The 17,414-nt window shown below is 49.1% G+C and overlaps 1 protein-coding gene across 3 annotated transcripts in view; it reads left to right on the top strand.

Annotated features, from left to right (window-relative positions):
- The window catches only part of KLHL22 (kelch like family member 22), a 115,722-nt gene that overhangs the window by 71,451 nt on the left and 26,857 nt on the right, over positions 1-17,414 (top strand). For all 3 annotated transcript variants that reach the window (XM_086942768.1, XM_086942770.1, XM_086942769.1), the window contains exon 5: positions 3,355-3,547. In XM_086942768.1, the coding sequence (XP_086798894.1) occupies positions 3,355-3,547 (193 nt within the window). The remainder of the gene's footprint in view (positions 1-3,354; positions 3,548-17,414) is intronic.

Raw genomic sequence — 17,414 nt, 5'->3', positions numbered from 1 at the left:
CAGCTTATGCTCTGTGCCGCCAAATTGTGCACCTCTAAAGACAGGGTCCACACGGACTCTTTGGGCCATAGGCTCCATGTATAGGGCAAAGAGGAGCGGCGACAGGAGGCAACCCTCCCGCGTCCCTCTGCGAATGGGGAAGGTGCTGGAGTCAATTCCATTCACCCGTACCATGGTGACAGGGTTCTTATAGCTACAGAACACCCACTGGATAAACCGTTCAGGGAGGCCAAAGTGAGACAGGGTGGCCCGGAGATAGGGCCAGTGGATTCTGCTGAACGCTTTCTCAGTGTCGACGGAGAAAATCATACGTTCCGCTGGGAATCGCTCAAATCGTTCCACCAGGTGGAGGATACGTTTAGTATTGTCCGAGCATTGGCGGCCAGGTACAAACCCCGATTGATCAGGATCTATCAATCCAGGGAGATCTGTAGAGAGCCGCTGAGCAAGAATCCCGGTGAAAATCTTTAGGTCGACATTGAGGAGCGAGATAGGGTGGAAAGATGCACACAATTGGCGGTCCTTACCAGGCTTCGGTATGACCGTGATCAGAGCCTCCAGCATGGCAAGGGGCAGCGGTGTGTCTGGTCCGATGGAATTGAAGAGTCAGACAAGTATGGGAGTTAGGGCCGGGCAAAATTTCTTATAAAAAACAGAAGAGAAGCCATCTGGCCACGTGGATTTATGGAGCTTCAAGCGGGAGATGGCTGCGATGCCTTCTTTGAGTCGAATGGTGGCACCAAGTGCATCGGCATGGCATTGCGACAGTTTCGCCGTTGCAGCTCCCTCGAGGTACCGCGTCAAGTCATTAGCCGGCAGCGACTGTGTCGTTTACAGGTCCTCGTAAAAGGAACAAAATGTATCCGGTATTTCGTGGTCAGTGTCGAGAACCTGACCCTGTCGGTTCAGTATCCCGGTAATGTAAATGTAGTACACTTGTAAAGCGCACAGCTGCCCCCGCAACGGGGTGTCCCGGCGCTGTATAACGCTGTGGAACCCATCCTGGCTCTCCCTGTGAGATGCCCCTCCTGGGCACCCCCAAGGTGAAGCAAGGCATCCCAGTGTTGTTGGGGCCGTTGTGGAGATTAAGCAAGCTATTGCCCAGAGTTGCAACGTGGGACCCATGATTAGAGTAGGCGCTGGGGCGAGAATTATCGAGTCCGCGGACATTGAGCCCAAGACCCTGCCGCGTCGGAAATTGAACCCTGGTCCTGATCTCTGCTTCAGAGTCTGCCGCTTCTAACCAGTGAGCCACACTTCTCCACTGGTAATGCAGGACAATTGTCTCTGTGCCCGTAGCTTATTGGCCAACAGCCTGCCACATCTATCTCCCCCCTACATAGAAGGCGTGTTTCAGCCGAAGGGCCGCGTACTCAGCCCTGTCGACGTCCAGGCCCGCCAGCTGTGCCCTGGCTGTCTTAAGCTGTTTACAAACTTTAGGCGCCCCAGTTCGCTGGTGGATGCGTTCCAGTTCAGATACTTCCCTGCTAAGCCGTTCCCTCTTCTCCCGGTGAACTTTGTTGTCCGCGTCTGCGATACCCAGGAATTCACCCCGAACAACAGCTTTTAAGGCTCCCCAGAGAGTTGTCATCTGTATTTCAGGGTAGTAGTTTAGAGCACGATAATTAGCAATACAAGATTCAATCTGCCGGGCCACAGTAGGACGTTGGAGCATGGGTTCCCGGTGACGCCAGAATCTACGGGCTGAGCTGGTAGTAGGATGTGTCAGCTATTCATGCACTGCAGAGTGGTCCGATAACGGGCATGGGGATATGTCGGCTACCTGCAGTGGTTGTGTCAGTGTATCCGATGTGAGAATGTAGTCAACCCGGGCATAAGACTTATGAGGCTGTGAGTAGAATGTATATTCCCTGGAGTGTGGATGTTGGAGTTGCCAGGTGTCAGTGAGCCCATCCTCCCGTAACAGGCGCTTCCCTAAAGTGGACAGTGCTTCCACCTGGCCCCATCTCTGCACTGATCGGTCAAGTGAGTCCTCAAAAGCTAAATTGAAGTCCCCTCCCAGGATAATCGACCTGTCCAGTGAGCTAGTTAGGTCGTGCACCACCTCCCTCAGAAACCCCTCCCGGCCCTCGTTGGGAACATAAATAGTAGCGACTGTGAATGTGGATGTGCCCATTATAAAGGAATATGCTAACAGCCGGCCCTTTATCTCTGCCTGCTTGTCGCCTATGCGACCCTGAAATTTACTAGAGACTAAAATGGCTAACCCTGTAGATTTCATGGCCCAGAGGAGAAGACCTGGTGAGGGAATGTCCGTGAGCGTAAGCGGTGCGTGTCGGCTTGTAAAAGATGTGTCTCTTGTAGGAGACAGATATGAGCGTCTTAGGCCTCCAGGTAGGACAAGACCGCCCTTCGTTTAACAGGATTGTTAAGACCCTTGACGTTCAGGGATAGTATTTTAACACTAGCCATCCCCGGGAGTACCAAAGTGTCGCCGTATGATCCACATCGCGCCCAACTGTGCCCAAGTGCGAGGGGTAGAGCTCTTATGGTCGCAAAACCGATAGTGGTAGCGTAAGGGGGGAAGAGGGGTACCCCACTGAAACAGATCCCAACAAAGAACAGTGAACAAGAACAAGAAGAATTTACCATTGTCCTGGAAACGAGCATAGTCTGGGGTAGTCAGACCCACGGAGGAAAGAAAGACGGACTGCCATTGCCTTTTATTCATGCTGTACAACATGAGCAATGCCGACTTTGACAATTATACGTACTCATTCTATATAGCAGCGTGGCAAAAACATATGAAAAAGCACATTAGCCATGGCTGCATCAATATTTCAGTCTGAAATTAGTTTTACCCACACTGCAAAGCATCTGTACTGCTTTATAGCATAGCTACACAACATTGCTAAAGCCGGAAGCGCTAATAGGTGTGACCTAGTGACTTTGCCAATGCTTGTTACTTTATGCGTCACCCTTGTATTGCTGCTTTTCTTTCTCTCCCTGTCTAACCTTCCTTGTTTTTTGCTAATTTCTTGTGCACTCCCCACTTTGTGACTTTCAGGTAATAAATTCGATATTCTATTTTCCTGCTCCCATTTTGTCTGTGTGACAGATATTTCCTTCCTATTTACCAGGAGGATAGGCCTCTTTTCTCATCATTAAGCCTGTGCTGTAGCTTCCTCTGCCTCTCTTTTCCCAATTAATGTCCTTGGAGGGGCATCACAAGTATTTGCGCAAAGAGAGATAAAATTGCAGATCCTTAATGTTAGCAAACTCTTTTTTTTGCAATGTATACTATGTTGTGCCTTGGATTTTAACAGACTACTTTTACCTATGGTGGCTTCGGTCGGGTTTTGTAATTATGGTTCAATGGTTTCCTTGTTTTAGATATGACCCCCGTCACAACAAGTGGTTCCAGATCCAGTCAATGCAGCAGGAGCATGCTGACCTCAGTGTGTGTGCTATGGGAGAGTATTTGTATGCAGTTGGTGGGCGGGACTACCGTGAAGAGTTGAAAGTAGTGGAGCGGTATGATCCCAGGACAAACACCTGGACCTATGTGGCGCCCTTGGAAAAAGAGGTAAGTTAGATGAACACTGCCGCACAGAGTCAGTGCATTGCAACCCTGAAGAATGAAAAAATGCATGACACAGTGTACACTTCTCTACTAAAGACCTCATTGTACACTGCCTTTTTAGACACAGCTCAACTCAGAGAAAATCCTCCATACAAACCTCCTTTGATTCAAACCCTACCTACAGTAGAGCCTGCATATAACACCCTTTCTCAGCACGCTACACAGAACTACAAAAAATAACCTAAAGGGTGGTTCTTGCTCTTCCTCATTCACAACTTATTGGGTACGAACGGCTCCACGGTAGGCAGGACAAGTAAAAACTACTCCAAGAGAATACTTCAACTTTAAGTTTTTACAAGCAGTTGCATTTCAAGGATTCTCTCGATGCATGCAAAATCTCTGGACTGCAGGCACCGAATTGTCATTTTCCAAGGAGTCTCAAAAGGTTTGACAATGAAATCCAGCTACAGCAAAGAAAGGAGAAAATCCAGTGGAGGTGTGGAGTGAGTTATTATAGGCAAACTCTGCTACAGGTAAGAGAGATTTCCAATTGTCTTGAGAGGCAGAGATGTAGCACCTTAGGAATTCTTCATGTCTAGAAAGTCCTTCAGTTTTCAGGGGTTGCCCTCTAACTTCAATTCAACCAAGCCACGCAGATGTTGATCCAAAGAACCTTGTAAAACAGCAAGGGGCTGCCATTATGAGGTATATTCAGTGGTCCGATTCTGGAGCTAAAGAGTCAGGATGTTTGCTGCAGTCAGTAATTCTTGGGCATGATCCATGTCTTGAGTCCATGGACATTGCATCCTGTCAAGATCTGGTCTTCTAGGTGACACTTGGAGGGTCTTCTTAGTTTGTAAATATGGACTTTTATCTCCAGAGGCAGTACCAGATGCCAGATTAATAACTGGAAGTCTGCCAGTGCTCCAGAAAATAAATCCAGCAGGAAGGGAAGGAAAACTGAAGACCAGAAAAATACCTTCTAGCTTGCCATGCCAAACAGGGAGGCAAAGAGGAGGAAAGCAGCAGGAACTGATGAAGACGGCGAGTCTGCAGGGTCCAGTGAACCAGCAGTGATGTAGAAGCGATTGTGACGCAACTGGACCCAAAATGGACCCTCAGTTTATAGTGCCAAACAGGATGTGAACAAATGCAGAACTTCGTTCGGCCATCGTGGATTGGAAAGTAAATCAAATATAATTTAAGTTACAAAAAATGCTGCATTACTACATAATATCCCGCATCTGGTATCTCTAAAACTCAAAATCTAAGAATAAACTGACTGAGTTAGCTTAAGCATTTCTCTTCTGCGTGCAGTGTATTGCTATGCAGAGAGATCGCCCCACAGTTCCCTGCTCTCTGGTACGTCAGGGAAACCCAAGATGGAGCCAGCCTAGGATGCCATTGTTTCCAAGGCAAGAATTCGTAGTCGGAGCAGCGGTGCAGAGATGCCGCTTTGGACACTACACACTTTGCACCAGTCCATGGGCAAAACCCTTACACAATTACTCTTTAATAATTGAAGCTTGGGAGGCGTGGCTTATTCGCCGAGCACGATGGCTGCGAGGCGGTAGAGCTCCAGACGCCGATGGCCTAAAACCGCCTGTATATCAGTCACATACCCATTTTCTCCCCCAAAACTGTTGGAGGGGTATGTGACACCACTGCTGTGGTGCCGAACTCCGGAAAAACCCTCCCTCTCCATCTGGATGCGAAAGTGAGACCTGCCGTGCAATGGATAAAGAAAAGTACAAAGCATATTTTGCAAAAGTCACAGTCTACATTTTTTTCATCAATGCTTGCTTAATTTTCTTCTTACACTGGCAGCACTAAGTTAAAGGTTGAACTTGTTGAAGTAGGTGTTTAATTGACATCACTACCTGCAGGTTTGGGGTTTGTTTGTGTTTTTGTGCGCACCTTTCACTTGATCTGCTGTACATTCAAAGATGGCCGCTTGATTCACGTGGTCCGCTTTCTCTTTCTACCGTTTGACCAGTGGCACTGTTTATGCCTCGGTCACGTAACTATCATCCAATGGGGTGGCGGAGCGGAGAATTTCGAACCGAGCTTGGGGTACCGGAGTTCTGTGGGCGAGAGAGGCCGGTTAAGAGCCTGCGTCTGTGGGAGAGGAGTTGTCGACAGGCCGGTGAGTAGAGTGGAGGTGGAGCGCAGTGATGCACGGGAGGAGTGGAGGGGCTTTAAATCCATCTGCGGCTGAGCCCTGTGAGCCTTTCTCGCAGGACAGTGCCCTGCCTGCCGGTACCGGGCTCTGCACCCACCGCCCGCAGCCCTTCGGGTTAAGTAGCAGCGGCCCTGGGCCGGTAATATGACCCCCCCTCACTCCCACCCAGAGCGGCAGTGAGGCGAGCGGGCCTGCCCCTCCTCTTCCTGAGTGCTAAGAACAGAGTTGTAGAATCATGCTTATTACACCTGCTTTGTAAATGTGGACTCCACCTGGTGGCTTACAGACCTCAGACTCACCCAACCCGTAAGCAAGAAACCTCATCTCATCATAGACAACACTCTGGACATGTACACCCAAGTGGCTTTCAGGCAGCACCAGGAAAATGGGCACCCAAGCCCTCCTCACCAGAAGACCAGACTATGAGGCAGTCTGTCCTCAGGAATAACCAGCCATTTCATAAGACTTCAGACCATAAAGACCTCAGCTGCCAGACCAGTCCTTAATCTCCAATGCCGAGCCCATAACATACTCCACTTTAAGCAGCTCTACTGACTCCTAATACACTTTGTGTGCTTCACACATTAAGCTCCTCACCCACACCTACAAAGTGCTCCAAAACATAGGCCTTACCTATTTGAACAACTACATCCAATTCCACCAAGCTGCCCAGGGTCTGACCACCTCACCAATCTTATTATTATTATTATTATTATTATTATTATTATGTTTCTTATATAGCGCCAGAATCGACCCCCGAAGGGGTATCTCCGCGCTTGCTTTGGGAACCCGTCCTGGCTTTTTCCCTGTGAGATAGCCCCTACAGGGCATCCCCAAGGTGAAAGCCAGGCATCCCGCCACGGAGGGGGCGTTGTGGAGATTAAGCAAGCTTAATGCCCAGAGTTGCAGAGTGTGAACCCATGATTAGGTCAGGCACCGAAGCGAGAATTATCGAGTCCATGGACATTTGAGCTCAAGGCCCTGCCGCATCGGGAATTGAACCCTGGTCCCGGGTCTGACCTCTGCTTCAGGGTCTGCCTGCTTTAACCAGTGAGCCACACTTCTCCCATGAATGTCAAACCAAGCCAAGACGGTGCAAAGAGGCCCCCCTGGCTGTGCTTGCTCCCCCGCTCCCTGGTTCCCCTTCCCCTGGCTGTGCTTGCTCCCCTGCCACCTGGCTGTGCTTGCTTCCCTGCCACCTGGCTGTGCTTGCTTCCCTGCCACCTGGCTGTGCTTGCTTCCCTGCCCCCTCGCTGTGCTTGCTTCCCTGCCCCCTCGCTGTGCTTGCTTCCCTGCCCCCTCGCTGTGCTTGCTCCCCTGCCCCCTCGCTGTGCTTGCTTCCCTGCCCCCTCGCTGTGCTTGCTTCCCTGCCCCCTGGCTGTGCTTGCTTCCTTGCCCCCTCGCTGTGCTTGCTCTCTTGAGTGTGTGTGTGGCTTTGGGTGGTTGTGTGGGGCTCTGGGTGGTTGTGTGTGGCTCTGGGTGGGTGTGTGTGGCTCTGGATGTGTGTGTGTGTGTGTGTGTGTGGCTCTGGGTGTGTGGCTCTGTGTGTGTGTGTGTGTGTGGCTCTGTGTGTGTGTGTGTGTGTGGCTCTGTGTGTGTGTGTGTGGCTCTGGGTGTGTGTGTGTGTGTGTGGCTCTGGGTGTGTGTGTGTGTGGCTCTGGGTGTGTGTGTGTGTGGCTCTGGGTGTGTGTGTGTGTGGCTCTGGGTGTGTGTGTGTGTGGCTCTGGGTGTGTGTGTGTGTGGCTCTGGGTGTGTGTGTGGCTCTGGGTGTGTGTGTGTGTGTGTGGCTCTGGGTGTGTGTTTTTGGCTCTGGGTGTGTGTGTTTGGCTCTGGGTGTGTGTGTGTGGCTCTGGGTGTGTGTGTGTGTGGCTCTGGGTGTGTGTGTGTGTGTGGCTCTGGGTGTGGGTGTGTGTGGCTCTGTGTGTGGCTCTGGGTGTGTGTGTGTGGCTCTGGGAGTGTGTGGCTCTGGGTGTGTATGTGTGTGTGTGTGGCTCTGGATGTGTGTGTGTGGCTCTGGGTGTGTGTGTGTGTGGCTGGCTCTGGGTGTGTGTGTGTGTGTGTGGCTGGCTCTGGGTGTGTGTGTGTGGCTGGCTCTGGGTGTGTGTGTGCGTGGCTCTGTGTTTGTGTGTGGCTCTGGGTGTGTGTGTGTGGTAGTAATTGCTGTCTGCTGAGCTCGTCCGTAGGGTACAATAGGTCTCACATTTGCGAGAGATTAAGCTATTGACAATGTAAATGACAATGCCATTTATTTATCTGTTTTCAAAACCAACACATAAATACAAATATTGTCATTTACAATGCCAATAGCTCTAACTTTTCCTAAGGTGAAACCGTTGCATTGTAAATGCTTGTTGCATAAGGTTATTTCTATATCCACCGCAATTTCTGCTCCAAAAATTTGCAGCTAAGCAGACTAAAGTACAGCAATGTAGACTTGTGCCGAAGAACACACAGTTTGGTCACACTATCTGCAGTTCTAGCACAAGAATTACACAAATGGAGAATGCCACGATTAACAAGCATTGAAAATGCAATAGGTCTCGCCTTTGATTAAGTTAAAGCTATTTGCTTTGCTAATTGTATTGTATAGCAAAGCAAATGGCTTTAACTTAATAAAAGGCTAGACCTTTTGCATTTGTAATCTTTGTTTCTAATGGGTTCACTGATCTGATTGTTTTTGGGAACAATTGTTTCCAGGATGAACCATTTAATGTCATTCTCAGTATGTTTTAGTGTAACAAAATGTTCCACTATTGGTGCACACTTTTTTTTCGTTCGAATCGCTGAGCAATGCTCAGTGAGTCATACATTAAAACTGCAAGATGTCTCTCCAATGTATCCCAAACCACATGGGCAAAGTAGAAGGTAAATTACATTTTTGATTTTACAGTTTGTCATAATTTTTGCCTTACAGTCTGTCCATTCAGTTATATTTTGTCATCTTCTACTGCTAAAGGACAAATTTTACTTGTACCGCATCTAAAATTGCCTATCACCGGTGAAGTCCCAACAATACTTCTCTGTATTGATTCTTCTATTTGGGGTAATCGGGATCTTACAATTAGATCTTTAAGGTTTTTGTTTTTGCGGTAAGCAAATAAGGGCTTTGGGATTTTGTCTTTAGAGTCTTTATCAACATTTAGGATATGCCAACTAGAAGAGATGATTTGTTTTATTTGTGCGTTATTCATAGTGTGTCTGGTAACATTACTAGAGCCACATTTTTCTGTTTGTTGTTGTTAGTTAGTAGGTGCTGTCTGTCATAAAATCTCGCTCTCCTATAGGAGTTTTTAACCAGTTTGCGCGCATATCCTCTCACAATTTTTTTTTTCCTCATGTCTAAAGCTCTCGTATCAAAGTCAGTAGTGGAATACTGTCTTTTTGAGACATGGGATGGAAACTGTCATAGTGCAACAGCGTGTTGCGCGCCGTGGGTTTAATGAACAGGTCAACAGCCAACTTGCCTTCAATATGTTTGATAATGATATCCAGAAATTCTATCTGGTCATAGTTTGTGGCAGAAGTAAAATGTAGGTTTTGATCACACAAATTTAACCATATAAGAAACTGGTGCTACCTCATTGAAGATATGTATATATTCAAATTTTGCCATATAAATATTCGCCACCGTAGGTGCACATGATGCCCCCATGCTTACTCCCTTTATTTGTTGGAATAACTGGCCATTGAACTCAAAGATGTTATCCTGAAGTACAACTTTGAAGCTTTTAGTGATGAAGTTTTCATTGCAGTCAATGTTCATGGTCTGAATGAGCCATTCTACTGCTGACAGTGCCCCTTGGATAGGAATATTGCTATTGAGGCTTTCTAGGTCTAGGGTTACTAGCCCTTGTCTTAGTGGATTAAAGGGAACCTCTGCTACAAGATTTGTAAATATGTTGCCTGTCTTGGACATATGCCGGTGTCTTATGGACATGAGGGTGTAAGATGGCATCCAAATATTTAGACAATGGCTCTGTGACAGAGCCTATCATCGTAACAATGGGTCTGTATGGTGGGTCCTTCTCATTTTTGTGTAGTTTGGGTACACCATACAGACTAGCCATCTTTGAATTTTGTACATTCAGGTAGATATGTTCCTTGTCACAAATATCGCCATCTCTAAGAGCTTTGTTGGTAATGCGCTGTATTATGGATTTAATTTTCTCCGTTGGATTTCTGCTGATTTTAGGGTAAAAGTTGGTGTCCTTTAACATATCCTCCATTTTTTATTCATAATTGGTGGCATTTATTATTGCGATGCCCCCACCCTTATCACAGCTTTCAACAGTGATAGCCACATTGTTTTTCAGATTTGACAAGGCTTGATATTCCTCTTGTTGGATGTTAAATGAGGTTCTTTAGACATATTTGGTAGCCGCAATAATTCTTGGGTGTACCACCTGTTCAAAGACTCTAGCGTCTGGTGGTACTTGTTTATTTGAGGGTGTAAAATTAGATTTTGGCATTAAGCCTGATCTATTTGTTTGTGTCATAGGCATAGTTTGTTCTGCAAAAAAACAGTTTTAAATAGTTTTAATCTGACTTTTCAAAAACATGCTGTTAAGTCACTGAATAGTTTAAATGTATTGAGTCCCAAATGTGGAACAAAAGTAAGACCTTTACATAGCAATGAGTAGGTGGCAGGAGTCAAATCAGAAGTGCTTATGTTAAACACTCTAATTTCTTCTACTCTCGCCAGTATTGCGCATTGCATGTTACCAGGAATTGGCTCTGAATTGTCTGATGCATACCGACTGTTTCTACTGTCAGACTGGTTGGGTGCATTTCGTTTTCTATTGTATCGTCTTTAATCTTGTTGGTCTTGTGGTGTACCTTCCTGTTGTGTATAGTAATGTTCTGATAAATACGGATACGTATTTTCTTTATTAGAAAAGCGAATGTCTTTTTTTAATTTATCACTTTTTCTTTTATGTAAATATTCCTTATATGAATTTAATTCCTGATCTAATTCCTCTAGCGTTTTTTTTGCGTCATCTACAGCTGTGTTGTTTTTGATCTTATTCCTTAATTCTAGGATTTCAGAGATTAATCATTGTAACATTTATTTTGCTGTTTCCACGATCAACATCATTAGATCGCGAGAACAACGGTTCGCAATCATTGACCATTTTTCAAGAAATGCCTTAAATTCAACAAATAGTCCCGGGATGTTTTTAACTCTCAATCCTTGAGGGATGACACCTGCTCTTAGATATTCCAGTAGGTATTGACCATGCAGGTCTATCCTTTTGGTCTTTTTTCTTCAAAGCTAAGAAATAATGAAAATCTTCATTTTTGTCAGAATTGGCCTTTGGCTGTTGGCCAAAAGACCCTGTGCCTCCCACCATAGCAGCAAAGTCGTCATCAGTAAATCCAAATGTCATGAGATTAGCCATGACCAAATGATAACCTGCTAGTTTATGTGAGATCCAAAATTAAGAGGGATCAATTTAGTTTATGTATAGTGCTAGTTTAAGTGCCAAATCATTAAAAACTAAAAAACTAAATAGTGAAACAGAATTTGAAAAAACAATGTTGTGTGAAAGGATAATAGTGAAAAGTGAATGAGTAGTGGATTTGGTAGTGACCGAAAGTGCAAATAGTGCCCAGAGCCCACAAGATCGTCGTTCCAGAGAAGAGACTTCGCTGCAATCCACCGGATGAGAATCTGCGACAGAGAGCTGGAGTCGACTTGGGCGGTTTCGGCCCATAACGGGGCTGCTTCAGGTACTGGGCGGCCACGCTGTCGTTGGCCCGGGAGGAACTTCTCCGTGACTGTTGGGACTCCAGAATTTGAGGTGTGAATTTACCTTGGGGTTATATAATGTATTTTTAAAGGGGGACATACGGCGTACCACACCCCTATTTTCTTCTACTTATAGGTTTTTGCTAGGGCGACAGGCACTCTGCAAGTTCGTAATGGGCAGTTTCACACCCAGAGTGCAGGGCAGCAGGGTGGGGGGCTATTGAGAGGGGGACTTTTGTTTGTTGTAATTTCAACACCGGTGTTAAGTATGGTTTCATCTGCAGAGAGGGTGCCGAAATTGTCACTATAAAGAATTCCGAGACTTTCGCATTGTATGACAATTGTAATGGGGACGGAAATGTTAAAATCTTAAGCTAGAATGTTAATGGGCTTGGCGACAAGATTAAGCGCAGTGTAGTTCTCGAATACATTAAAAGACGAGCACCGGATATTGTCCTGCTCCAGGAGACACACCTGGTATTAATCTGTGTGGGGCGATGCATAGAGGGGGATACAAAATGGTAACACGTGGGGTTCTTATCCGGTTCCAGATGTGTGGGCATCATGATGAAAAACACGCTTCCCCTTGCTAAAAGTTCCAAGTGGGCAGATGATCGGGGCAGATATGTTGGTGTTACGGCAATGTGGGAGGGCCTTATTACTCTCATATCTGTATACGTCCCTCCAAGCCTGCAGGGAAGGAGTAGTTTCTGTCCTGTAACTCCAGTTCTGTAGTAGGGGTATCTCTGTTATAGTCATAATCTAGTGAATAGTCCCGCCCATGTGCGTGGACCCCGGCAATCAAAAATAATCTCTTAAGTTGTCAAAAGAATGCAGGAACTGCAAAGACACTTAAGAGAGAATTAAAGACAGATAATGCAGCCTATATCCACAGGCTACACTGTCCAGTACTTCAACTAGAAATTCCACCAAAATTCACCACACACAGCCCAGCCTGCTAGTTTCTACCATAGAGAAACCTGCCTCCCCAGTCAAAGACCCAGGAATGATAGAGAGGAAGGTAGGGACAGACAAGCCCCATAGGCTGCCATTATGTGGCTTAAACAGGATACTGTGCCTTTAAGAGAACCTTCTAGACTTCTCCCAGTATCCCAGAATGCATAGCAGGTCCAACTTACTTTCAGTTCTTTTTGAAGGCGTATACAACGCCAGACCTGCAGCATTGTGTACATGAAGAATTCTCCACCGGGGAGGAGGGAGGGCGCTTATGACTATAACAGAGATACCCCTACTACAGAACTGGAGTTACAGGACAGAAACTACTCCTTCTGTAGTAGGGGATCTCTGTGTATAGTCATAATCTAGTGAATAGAATGGCAAGCCCATCCCCCAACTAAGCGGCGGTGGAGAGTAAATACATAATGCCACTATTGTGCGAACAAATTCCGCAGTGAAGCCTGTCCAACCTGAGCGTCTGCCCTGGCGTCAGTGTCCAGGCAGTAATGCTTAGCAAAGGTATGAACCGACTTCCAAGTGGCTGCCTTGCAGATTTCAGCAATCGGCACGTTACGGAGCAGAGCCGTCGTGGCAGCTTTGCCCCTGGTGGAATGAGCCTTAGGCTTACCTCCTAAGGTCTTATTAGCCTTCTGATAACACAACTGTATGCAGGACACAATCCACCTAGAGATGGACTGCTTAGAGGTCGAAAGACCTGTCCTGACCGATCCATAATTGATAAACAACTGGTCAGACCTACGAATATCTTTGGTTTTATCCAGATAAAATTTCAACACCCTCCTAACATCCAGAGAATGGAGAGACCTCTCCGCTGGGGACGAAGGGTTCTGAAAGAACGTAGGTAAAGTTATAGTCTGGTTGACATGAAAGTCAGAAATAACCTTGGGAAGAAATTTAGGGTGAGTACGCATAACAACCTTAGCAGCATGAAATACAGTATAAGGTTCATTACAACACAACGCCTGAATTTCACTCACCCTGCGGGCCGATGTAATGGCCACGAGGAACGCCGCCTTCCAGGACAGGTGCTGCAACGAAGCCTTATGAATAGGTTCAAAAGGTTCCTTCATCAACCTGGACAGCACCACATTCAATTCCCATGAAGGCGAGGGAAGCCTGACAGGAGGGAATACTTTCTTCAATCCTTCCAGAAAATCTTTGATCACGGGGATCTGGAAAAAGGAAGTCTGTGAAGGGCATTTCCTGTAGGCAGTCAATGCAGCCAGATGAACCTTAATGGAATGCACATTAAGGCCAGACTGCGCCAAATGTAAAAGGTAAGGAAGGATGACATCTTCCTTACAGGTCGTAGGATCATGGTTCTTAGACTGGCACCAGATACAAAACCTCTTCCACTTGTAAGCATATGAAGTCCTAGTGGAAGGTCTCTTGGACTCCTTCAGAATGTCCATGCAATCATCGGGCAGATTAAGATGGCCATACTGCACTATCTCAGGAGCCATGCCGCCAAACTCAAAGACGATAGGTTGGGGTGTAACATCCGTCCCCCGAACTTCGTGAGAAGGTCCGGCCTGCACGGCAACCGAATGTGAGGAAGGAGAGACCGGTGAAGCAGGTCCGTGAACCACCACTGCCTGGGCCATTCCGGGGCGATGAGTATCATCCGAGCCCTGGACCGGGCCAGCTTGATGAGCACCGCCGGAATCAGGGGAATGGGAGGAAAGGCGTACAGAAAGTTGTTCGTCCAGTCGATCCATAGCGCATTCCCCAGCGTCCCTTGCTGGAAGTACCTGGAGGCGAAGTCTCTGCACTTGCTGTTTTCGGCGGTGGCGAACAAGTCTACGTCTGGAGTTCCCCACCTTGCGAAGACTTCTCCTAGTACCTCGTCGTTTATGACCCATTCGTGGTTTTCCTGAAGCAGTCTGCTCAGTGCGTCTGCCTGAACATTCTGCACACCTGGTAGATGGGTGGCCGTTATCGTCAGTCCTCTGGCCAGGAGCCAGTGCCAGATCGTCTGCGCCTCTTGTGACAGGGTGCGCGATCTCGACCCCCCCTGCTTGTTGAGGTAATACATCGTGGTGGTATTGTCCGTCTGTACAAGCAGCGAGTTGGTCCGGAAGGACGGAAGAAAGGCCTTCAGCGCCAAGTGAACAGCTCTGAGTTCCAGGAAATTGATGTGATACGTGGCCTCCATCGGTGACCACGTGCCTTGAATCTGCAGAGTCCCGGAGTGCTCTCCCCATCCCAGAAGAGACGCATCCGTCACGACCGTCTGCGTGGGAATGTCCTTGTGAAAGGGAACCCCTCTGAGGAGATTCTCCGCCGAACACCACCACTTCAGGGACTGAAGAGCATGCAGCGATAGGCGAATCTCGTCGTCCCAAGATCCTTTCCTCTGATCCCACTGGTCCTCCAAGCACTCCTGCAACGGTCTCATGTGCAGCCGTGCGTGTGGCGTCAGGAAGATACAAGAGGCCATCGATCCCAGTAGAGAAGACACCGTCCTCACTGTTGTAGATGGAGTCGTCATAAGAGCCTGAGCCTTCCGAAGGAGTGATAATCGTCGCTCTTCCGAAGGAGACACGCTTGCTGACAGCGTATTGATGGAGGCTCCCAAGTACTGTATGCATTGGACCGGAGTCGGAACAGACTTGGCCATGTTGATGTGCAACCCCAGCTTGTTCAAAAGAACGCACGTCTTCCGGAAGTGTGCTCGCGCTTCCGAGAAGGAGGATGCCTTGATCAGCCAATCGTCCAAGTAAGGGTAGACGAACACCTTGTCCTTCCTCAGGTGTGCCGCAACCACCGCCATGCACTTCGAGAATGTCCTTGGCGCAGACTTCAGCCCGAATGGGAGTACTGTGTATTGATAGTGATTGGTGCCGACTTGGAACCGCAGGAACTTCCTGTGTTTGTGAGCAATGGGCACATGGAAGTAAGCATCCTGTAGGTCTATCGCGCACAGCCAGTCTCCCTGTTGCAACTGAGGGTAGATCTGGTGCAACGACAGCATGCGGAACTTTTCTCTGCGAATCCACTTGTTTGCCTGTCGCAAATCCAGAATGGGCCTGAACTCGTTCTTGTCCTTCTTGCGAACCAGAAAGAACCGGGAGTACAGACCTCTTCCTCTCTGAGACAGAGGTACGTCTTCTATCGCCCTTTTCCTTAACAGGATATCCGCTTCCGCCTGAAGCTCGCGCAGCTGAAACTGCGAGCTGACCGGGGGAATCGCTGGAGGAGGGCTGGTGAACCGAAGACTGTATCCATTGCAAACAATATTCAGCACCCACTTGTCCTGAGTAATTTTTCTCCACTCTGCCAGAAAAAGTTGGATGCTTCCCCCTACCGGAGTGGGTAACGGAACCGGGGGAAGTAAGTTCCTAGGGCCTAGACCCCGCCTGGCCCTTGGGCGCCGGAGCCGATTGCTGGCCTCCTCTGCCCCTCTGCCGCTTCTGGAACGGCTTACGGAACTGCTGCTGCTGCTGTTGTGAGTGTCCCGAAGCCTGTCCCCGTCCTCGGCCTTGACCTCCGAACCGCCGTTGGAAAGGGCGGTACTGCTTCTTGGTCTCCTTGGGTTTTTCCAAGCCCACAGCCGTCAGCGTTTCGGCCTCCGCCTTCATGCGGGCCATTTCATCATCAGCGTGCTTCCCGAAGAGGGTCTCCCCGGAAAACGGCAGATTGGCCACCCGCTGCTGCGCGTCCGGTTTCAGGGACGTCAGCCGGAGCCATGCGTGGCGCCGTTGGTTGATCCCGTGGCAGAACCCGTGAGCAGCCAACAGGGAGGAGTCCGCAGCCGCACTGATTATCTGGTTGGCCACCAGCATACCCTCACTCAGGACCTCCATGAAGTCTTCACGCTGCTCCCGAGGCAAATGCTCCGCAAAGCGCTCGAGGGAGTCCCAGAGGGCGCGGTCGTAACGCCCCAACAGAGCCGTTGCACTCGCCGCTTTCATGGATGTCGCGGAAGTCCCACAGATCTTTCGTCCCGCCGAGTCCATCCACCTAGATTCCTTGTCCGGGGGGACCGTGGAGGTCGGAGTGGTGGCGTGCTGCTTGCGGGCCGCCGTGACGATGACGGAGTCAGGCGGAGGCTCCGCTCTCAAGAAGGCCGGATCCGATTCGGGAGCCCGGTATTTCTTTAGTAGCCTGGAAGGGGCCGCTCTCGTCACAGCCGGGGTGAGAAACAGCGCCATAGCCGGTTCTTCCAAGCCCGGTACCAGGGGCAGGAGGGGACGAGCCATGTGCCTCTGATGCAGAGTCTCGAAAATGACGGACGTCTTCGGAGTAGGCACCGTCAGTGTAATGCCTAGCTTCGCCGCGCCCCGCAACAGGACGTCTTGAAAGGCAACCAGGTCGTCTATCGGGGACACTCTGGTGTCCGGCGACCCCGACAGCGTAGGTGAATAGTCCCTGGTCCCAGAAGATCTCGTGCGAGAGCGAGATTCGCGCCTCCTATGGCGGTGTCTCGACCTCGTGGGAGACCTGTGCCTAGAGCGAGAACGAGACCTGCCAGCTCTAGGGCGCTCCTTCGGCTTGCGAGGAGGGGTCTTCCGTGGCTTCTCACGGGGACTCTTCGGAGCCTCCCGGGGCTTCGGTTTCGGGGTCCCCTTGGGAGGAACAGGCAGCGACGGCAGCGAAGTGGACCTCGGCGGAGGGACCACCGGCTGCGGGGCGGGCCCATGAGGTGGGACCGGAGGTGGATCAGAATCCCCCTTAGGAAGTGGTGGTATGGGCGGAGGGTCCTCCTTCGGTACGGGCGGAGGAGGAGGAGTCCCGGGTCGAGATGGAGTGTACACTTCCGAGTACACCGAGCCCGGTGACCCTTTAGGGGACGGTCGCGGGGAGCCATCCCCATCCGCAGGCGACCTCTTCCTCTTGCGACCACCGGAAGTGGCGTGACTCCTGGGGCTAGAGCCCCCTCTGCGCCGTTTGGGAGAAGGAGATCTACTCCTCGGCGCTGACCGCTGTCTGCTGGACGCAGAATGACGCTTCTCCGGCGT

The sequence above is a fragment of the Lissotriton vulgaris genome, chromosome 11 (genome assembly GCF_964263255.1).
Source record: "Lissotriton vulgaris chromosome 11, aLisVul1.2, whole genome shotgun sequence".
In the NCBI taxonomy this organism is placed as follows: Eukaryota; Metazoa; Chordata; class Amphibia; order Caudata; family Salamandridae; genus Lissotriton; species Lissotriton vulgaris.
Note: the sequence above shows the minus strand (reverse complement) of the source record. Positions and strands in the feature narration are given on the sequence as shown.